Source organism: Crocuta crocuta, unplaced genomic scaffold (assembly GCF_008692635.1).
Source record: "Crocuta crocuta isolate KB4526 unplaced genomic scaffold, BGI_CrCroc_1.0 scaffold85, whole genome shotgun sequence".
In the NCBI taxonomy this organism is placed as follows: Eukaryota; Metazoa; Chordata; class Mammalia; order Carnivora; family Hyaenidae; genus Crocuta; species Crocuta crocuta.
Genome location: NW_027530620.1, coordinates 3,648,898 through 3,657,589, shown reverse-complemented (window position 1 = coordinate 3,657,589; position 8,692 = coordinate 3,648,898). Strand labels below are relative to the sequence as shown.

The following is an 8,692-nucleotide window of genomic DNA, read 5'->3' as shown; positions in this document are numbered from 1 at the left end:
GGGGGGGGGAGAGAGAGAGAGAGAGAGAGAGAGAGAGAGAGAGAGAATCTTCAGAGGGCTCCATGCTCAGCGCAGAGGCGAGGCCAACATGGGACCTGATCCCACAACCCTGGGATTACAACCTGAGCCGAAATCAAGAGTCAGACACTCAATTGACTGAGGCACCCAGGTGCCTCGAGTGTTTTCAGTTTTCTGATCAGTGATATACAACTGACTCCATCTCCAGAAAATTTTGCTCTGATCCTTTGACAGATCTTCTTTATTTTAAGTTTCTATTGAAACATATTTATAGGAAAGTATACATAAGGGTAACTCAATGATTCTTCCCAAACTGAACACATTTGTGAGTGTTTCCAAATCAAGAAACATCAGCATACTAAAAACCACCTCTGCTCTCTCGTATAGTCCCTGTTCTGCCCTAATGGAAAGCTATTCATCTTAACTTCTAACAACATAAATTAGTTATGCAAAAAGTATGTTATTGTTAGACTTTATTTGGGGATATTCAAGTTTACAGAAGAGTTGCAGGAAGAATAGTACAAAGAACACCCACACATCCTTTGCCCACATTCACCAGTTGTTAACACATTATTGTTCTTGCTTTCTCGTTGTGTGTTCATTTATGTTCTCTCTCTCTCTCTGAATTTGTATGTATTTTGCCCCTAACTATATTTGTGTGTTTTTCCTATGAATAGAGAGATTCTAGTTGTTGTAAATTTCAGTAAATTTAATATTAATACATGTACTTTATTATCCATATTCTAATTTTATCAAATGACCCTAAGTAATGCCTTTACAGCATTTTTTTTCTAGTACAGGATCCTAAGATCAGGTTTTGACCCCTAAATCTGACAGATCAAAACTATAGTTCAGAGGCATGATGTTAACCAGAGTAGGATCCCAAACCACCTACTCACTAGGTTGGTCCTTTTGACTGTTATGAAACTTCATTGTTTATTTCTGATAGTTTTTTCCATCTAAAAAGCAGTGCTACTTTTAATAATTGAGAATTAACTGTGTACTTTACTTACTGGTTTGTATTGATGCCATCTAAATCTTAAACATTGGCCAGAACAAAACTTGTTACAGGAAAGCTATGAATGGAGTAGTTTTCAGGTTTGTAGTATGTTTAATCTTGTCTACCGGTTAACATTTATTGGTAACTGGCTTCCCTAGGCTTATCATATTGATTTGTTTATTTTTGCTTGTTCCTGAAATCAGTATAAGCATAGAATTATGGTATAGTGAAAAGAGTATTGATAAAGAAGTAATGAGAGTTAGCCTAGAACTTACAGTCTTACCTCCTTATGTCAACTCATTTAATTTCTTTTTTTTTTTAATTGGTACAGCCACTTTATTTGTTTATTTTTTAGAGAGAGAGAAAGAGCATGAGTAGGGGAGAAGAGCAGAGGGTGAGAGAGAGAGAATCTTAAGCAGCCTCCACGCTCAGCATGGAGCCCAACACAGGGCTGGATCCCACGACCCTGAGATCATGACCTGAGCCAAAATGAAGAATTGGAGATTCAACTGACTGAGCCATCCAGGTGCTCTAACTCATTTAAATTCTTAAAATCTCAGTATTCATGTTTGCGAAAGAAAAAGAGTTTTGCATACTTAATAGGATTTTTTAAAATAAGGGTCAATGAGGCACTTGGCTGGCTCAGTCAGTAGAGCACGCAACTCTGGGTCTCGGGGTCATGAGTTCAAGCCCCATGTTGGGTGTAGAGATTACTTAAAAAAAATAAGGGTCAAAAGAAGTTATCATAAAGTATGTGAAAACGAACTCTAGGGTTATAGACTTCTTTTGATTTATTAATTTCATTACACAAAATCTTCCATTAGTAATACAGCCACTTACAGTGTTATATTCATTTCTCATGTCAGATTCATTCTCTTAGTTTTCTCAGTATTGAAGTTCTCTAATTTACTAGAGTGGGGAACCTGATACTTGTTGAACAATTTCTGTAACCAAGTACCATGCTTTATACCATATGCTTGAGCATTTTAAGAGTATATCCACATTTCACAGATGACAAAAATAAGATTTAGTGAGGTTTTGAAACTTGCTCAAAGGAGCTATGTAGTTAAGTGACAGAGTTTGGAGTTAAACCCAGATTTCTCTGTCAATTCAGACCTCTGATCAAATCAGCATTGATGTTTCTCTTATTTATTATTTTCTCATTAATCTCTCTATATTCAGAGCAACAGCTTATCCTTTCTCACTAAAGTACATAATTTTCATCCTTTAAAATAATTTGCATGCTTCTCTCAAATTTCTGGAAGCACTGTAGCCCTGTGGTTTCTTCTTTCCACTGTTGGTTGCTTTCCTGAAGTTCTGAGCCTGGAGCATTGACATTTTTCTCTTATATGTCTCATGTCAAATACAAATCATTTCTTACAATAGAAATGATAAAATATTGAAAACTAAAATTGCAAAATATGGGAGTTCAAACAGTTAATAGGCAACTGAAAATGGAAAGGTGTGATTTCTTACTATCTTAATATTTTTGTGAGGCATTTTTACAACTCACCTATAAGTGTTTTATCTTTTAAAATGTATAGGAAACTGTCATCTCTAAAACCAGTGCATTAGGGAGGTGTATTAGACAATAACACCAACTGGAATCATAATTAGAGTGTTTTGCATTGCATCTATCTCTTTAAGATCTGATTTTAGATAGTCTGCAGGAAGATCTCAAAAGGCTTTAAGACAAGAAAGTGACAGCTTCAAACTGAGCAAGTAACTGAGCAAAAGGTAATACATTTAGAGGAAAATTATCCAAAATTGAGTAATGGAATTCTGTTTTATGGCACAGCCAATCCAGAACTTACTACTTTGAGGATTTAAAAAAATTTAAAGGTACATTTTGAGGAAAAACTTGTGTTTATTGATTTCTTGCAGATTACTTCTTTATGAAGATAGAATGGTCCTCATCAAAGCAAAAAACTAACTTTTTAAACCAGACATCTCTTTGATTTATATGTCTGATGCCTAAACTCTTGTACATGTACTCCTGGAGGTAGACAGAGCTATCCAAGAGGTAAACAGGTATAATTGTTGAATTAGTTTCCTAGGGCTGTTATAACAGAGTGTTACAGACTAGATGGCCTAAAACAACAGACATTTACTGTCTCAGTTCTGGAGGCTAGAAATCTGAAATCAGGTGTCTGGACTCCTTCTCAGACTCTGGGTGGCATATTTCCTTCCCTCTTCTGACCTGCTGGTGGTGGTCAGCAATTGTTGGTGTTCCTGGACTTGTAACTGCATCAGTCGGGTTGCTGCCTCTGTCTTCATATAGCATTGTCCCTATATGTCTTCATAACATCTTTTCCCTGTGTGTATGTATGCATGTAATTTCCCCTATTTATAAGGACAGCACTCTTCTTGGATTAGGGCCCACCCTGATCACCTTATTTTAATTTGGATAAATCTACAGAGACCCTATTTCCAAATAAGGCCACACTCTGAGGTACTAAGGGTTAGTACTTACACATATCTTTTTTAGGGGGGACATAATTCAGCCCATAACAGGTGTCTTTAAAGGAATTGATTTTCACAATGTTTACTTTTCCTAAAATTGATGTAAAATTTCTGAATTTTAAATAGGAGCTCTTTTATATCTATTCTTTGTTGGATAGATGGCTATTCAATTGCTGTGGTATTTACAAGAGACTCTTAGATATAGAGAACAAACTGAGGGGGTTGGGGGGGGGGACCNCCTTGAGATTATTGATGTTTCAGATTAGGTAATTTTTTGTTGTGAGGAGTGCATTATAGGATGTTTAGGAGCATCCCTGGCCTCTGCCCACTAGGTTCCAGTAGCAGCTAACCAGAGGTGACAACCAAAAGTGCCTTCAGACATTGGCAAATGTCCCCTGGGGAGCAAAATTGCCCTTGGTCATTGAAATAGAGTATATTGATCTCCTTTCAGTCAGTAACGTAGAGTATACGTTAGCATTTCAGACTTTTGCTCATCTCAGTTTTTTTATTTTTTATTATTTTTTTAATATATCTATTTTTTATTTATTTCTAGGGGAGAGAGAGAGAGAGCCAGCATGAGCAGGCGAGGGTCAGAGAGAGAGGGAGATACAGATTCCGAAATAGGCTCCCGGCTTTGAGCTGGCAGTCAGCACAAAGCCCGACGTGGGGCTCGAACCCACGAACAGCGAGATCATGACCTAAGTGAAAGTCAGACACGTAACCAACTAAGCCACCCAGGCACCCCTCATCTCAGTTTTTTTAAAGCTTATTTATTTTGAGAGAGAGAGAGTATGTGAAGATAATGGGGGAGGGGCAGAGAGAGAGAAAGAGAGAGAGAATCCCAAGCAAGTTCTGTACTGTCAGTGCAAAGCCCGACATGGGGCTTGAACCCATGAATCGTGAGATCATGATGTGAGCCAAAGTCAAGGGTTACCCCTTAACCAACTGAGCCACGCAGGTGCCCCTGCTAATCTCAAGTTTGAGGTATAGCTCTAGACATGACGTAGATGGAAGATTTTCTAGAGGTATCACCTAAGGGTATTAATAATAATTTACTCAAAAGCATCAATACATTTTATCCCAGTATCAAAGCATGTATATCCAAACAGCTACGTATAAATTGTCTGTTTACTTTTGTCCCATCTCTAAATTAGAAGTCCTTGCTTATATCTGAAGTCAAGAAAAGACTGTAGAAAGTCTCTATGTTTTGTAAAAGTTCTTTAAAAAAATTTTTTTTTAATGTTTATTTATCTTGAGAGAGAGAGAAAGCAAATGGGAGGGGCAAAGAGAGAGGGAGACAGAGGATCCGAGGCAGGCTCTGCACTGTCAGCACAGAGCCCAACGAGAGGCTCAAACTCACGAACTGTGAGATCATGACCTGAGCTGAAGTGGAGAGTCAGATGCTCAACTAAGTGAGCCATCCAGGCACCCCTGTTTTATAAAAGTTCTTATTGAGGACTTTCACTGTGTTTACCTTCGGTCACAACCAAACAAACCAAGTTTCCATGGTTCCTCAGAGGTGAATTGGAATGCTTTCTTTCAATTCTATCACAAGGGCTCTATAAAGCTTTTTGTCTTAACTGCCAGGAAGCTCTGACCTAAATTTGTGGCCCAATTACAATGTCTTCTCTTTCTTGTTTCCTAGTACAGTTGATCCTTGAATAATGCAAGGATTAGGGGAGCTGACCCTGTGCAATCAGAAAGCTGTATTTGACTTTTGATTCCTCCAAAACTTAACTACTAATAGCCTACTGTTGACCAGAAGATTTATCAATAATAGTAGATTAACACACACTTTGTATATGTATTATATACTGTATTCTTACATAAAGTAAGCTAGAAAAAAGAATTTTATTAAAAATATCATAAGAAGGGGCACCTGGGTAGCTCAGTTGGTTAAGTATCTGACTTCAGCTCAGGTCATGATATCGCACTTATGAGTTCGAGCCCCACGCGAGGCTCCATGCTGACAGCTTGGAATCTGGAGCTTGCTTCAGAATTTATGTCTCCCTTTCTCTCTGCCCCTCCTCTACTTGTGCTTGTCTCTTAAAAGTAAGTAAACATGTTGGGATGAGCACTGGGTGTTATATGGAAACCAACTTGACAATGAACTATTTAAAAAAAAAAAAAGTAAATACACATTAAATTACATTTTAATTAAAAAATATTATAAGGGGGGCGCCTGGGTGGCTTAGTCGGTTAAGCGTCCGACTTTCGCTTAGGTCATGATCTCGCGGTTTGTGGGTTCCAGCCCCGCGTCGGGCTTTGTGCTGACTGCCAGCTCAGAGCCTGGAGCCTGCTTCAGATTCTGTATCTCCCTCTCTCTCTGACCTTCCCCTGCTCACGCTGTCTCTCTCTCTCCTAGAAATAAATAAAACATTAAAAAAAATTTAAAAAAATATAAGGAAAATATATTTTACAGTACTGTATTTGTTGAAAAAAATCCACACATAAGTATACCTGTGCAGTGCAAACCAGTGTTGTTCAAGAGTCAGGTGTATATTATTTCTTCACTCTTACTCTCCCCTTCATTGTATTACTTTTTTTGCTTGTTTAAATGGTTCTCAATTATACTGAATCTGTGGCTTTTAGTGTAAGACATTGTTTTGGAAATTTAAATACATGAAATAAATTTATGGGTGACATAGTTTGAACTTTCAATAACCCAACAAAAGTGTGCAAGTCATTATACATTTTTTTCTGACATTATTTTCTCAGTGTACTACTCTGACCTAAAAAAAGGACAATGATTTGTTGGAAATCATAAGATAATTATAATGTAGACAGAAAATGAATACTACTGGGTGCCTGCGTGGCTCAGTCGGTTAAGCGTCCGACTTCGGCTCAGGTCATGATCTCACAGTTCGTGGGTTCGAGCCCCACGTCAGGCTCTGTGCTGACAGCTCAGAGCCTGGAGCCTGTTTCAGATTCTGTGTCTCCCTCTGTCTCTGACCCTCCCCTGCTCACGCTGTCCCTCTCTCTCTCTCTCTCTGTCTTTGTCTCTCTCTCTCTCAGAAATAAATAAAACATTTAAAAAAAAAAAGAAAAGAAAGTGAATACTACTTTCCTCTAATGATAAAACTCTAGGGTCTCTTTTAGACTATTACACAAGGTTCAATTTTCATTTTCTCAGGGCACCTGGATGGCTCAGTCAGTTAAGCATCTGATTTCGGCTCAGGCCATGATCTCACAATCTGTGAATTCGAGCCCTGCTTCAGGCTCTGTGCTGACAGCTCAGAGCCTGGAGCCTGCTTCAGATTCTGTATCTACCTCTTTCTCTCTCTGCCCCTACCTGCTCTGTCTCTCTTGCTCTCAAAATTAAATAAAACATTTAAAAATTTTTGAAAAAAAAAGATTTTCACTTTCTTGGGAAAAAAAACCCTGTAATTATTGATCCTAACCACAGAGATAAACAGTTACTGAAACTAGCCTAAAAACCTTAATACCTTTTAATCAGAAATGGTGAAGGTGGAAAAGGCACTAACATTTATCAAATAACAACTATATGCTGTGCTTTGTGCTAGATACGTTACAGCATATTTAATCCCCACAATCTAGGTGATCTTGGTGCTATTTTTAACTATTAGGAACCTAAGGTTCTGAAAGAGGCAATGCACAGGTAGGTCATTCAAGTCCCAAAGTTCTTGCTCTTTACACAATGAGGCTGTAAAATTTCAGGACTGCCTGCCTAGCACATAGTAAGTCTCTAAGTATTACTTCCTCTTATTATGTCATCTGGGTATAAGATCAAAAATGTTAAATGTTGAAGTGGTATACTACATCAATTCCTGGAAGTAATAGAGAAACAAACACATTTAGAATAATCTAGCGGGGCACCTACCTGGCTCAATCTGTAGAACGTACAACTCTTTTATTTTATTTTATTTTTTAGAGAGAGAGACCACACAACAGGGGAGAGGGGCAGAGGGAGAGAGAGAATCTCAAGCAGGCTTCACACTTACTGCGGAGCTCGGCATGGGGCTCGATCCCATGACCCTGGGATTGTGACCTGAGCTGAAATCAAGAGTCAGACTCAGTGCCTGGGGGGCTCAGTCAGTTAAGTGTCAGACTTCGACTCAGGTCATGACCTCACAGTTTGTAGATTTGAGCCCTGCATCGGGCTCTGTGCTGACAGCTCAGAGCCTGGACCCTGCTTCAGATTCTCTGTCTTCCTCTCTCTCTGTCTCTCTCCTGCTTGCTCTCTGTCTCTCTCTCTTACAAAAATAAATAAACATTAAGAAAAAAAAAAAAAAAGAGGAGTCAGACAGCCAACTGAGCCACCAGGTGCCCCAGAACATGCAGCTCTTGATCTTGGGATTATGAGTTCAAGCCCCACGTTGGGCATAGAGAGTACTTAATTAATAAACAAATTAAAAATTTAAAAATAGAATAATCTGTTTAGAATAGGTGAAAAGAGTCTTAGTTTATGGTAACTGTCTTCTGCAAGAGTTGATATAAACTGAAAATACAAAATCAGATCATATTGAATTTAATTAATTACCCAATGAGTTACCAACAAAAATTTGAGAAGTATTCTTTACCGTAGAGATGAAGTAAAGGTCAGTAATACTGTGCAATTCTTCCCTTGTCACCTTTGTCAGAGATAAGAGATTGAAGTAGATGGGTCATGCATTTTACTGATAATGACAATTCTTACATGTTTGAATTAAGACCACTATATCATATCCTTTATCTTGCATATGTGTGTTGTGTGTGTGTACACACACACACACACACACACACACACACACTTAGGTATTTCTATCTAAAGTCTCATATCAGATATTATATTGGGATGTGGTTTGTTATAATTTTATATTATGGTTTTTGCTGGTCTTATACATAATTACATACCTTACCTCCAGGAAAAAACACAATGTTTTCTTGCTTTTTTTCTGCCTTTAGTTCCTTGTTTTCCAGCACCCAACATAACTTGTAAAGATTTCAGTGGCAATGAAACACATTTTACTGGGAGCGAAGTTGGTTTTCTCAAGCCTATATCTTGCCGAAACGTGTAAGTCCATTACTGAAGCTAAATGTTCAGATTATTTTCCTGTGTTGTATCTTGACTGCATGGAGTAGAAATAAAGAGTTAATTTGTGGGGAAAATCCTACACTAATATAACTTATCTTTTTTCCCCATGTCAGAAAACCTCTATTCTAAGTGTGTGTTTTTATATAAATACAATTTACCACTAAGTAACGCCTAGT

The 8,692-nt window shown here is 38.0% G+C and overlaps 1 protein-coding gene across 1 annotated transcript in view; it reads left to right on the top strand.

Moving 5' to 3' along the window:
- Nucleotides 1-8,692, top strand: part of TM2D1 (TM2 domain containing 1) — a 50,721-nt gene that overhangs the window by 8,324 nt on the left and 33,705 nt on the right. The window contains exon 3 of the mRNA XM_077768083.1: nucleotides 8,387-8,495. Coding sequence (XP_077624209.1) covers nucleotides 8,387-8,495 — 109 coding nt within the window. The remainder of the gene's footprint in view (nucleotides 1-8,386; nucleotides 8,496-8,692) is intronic.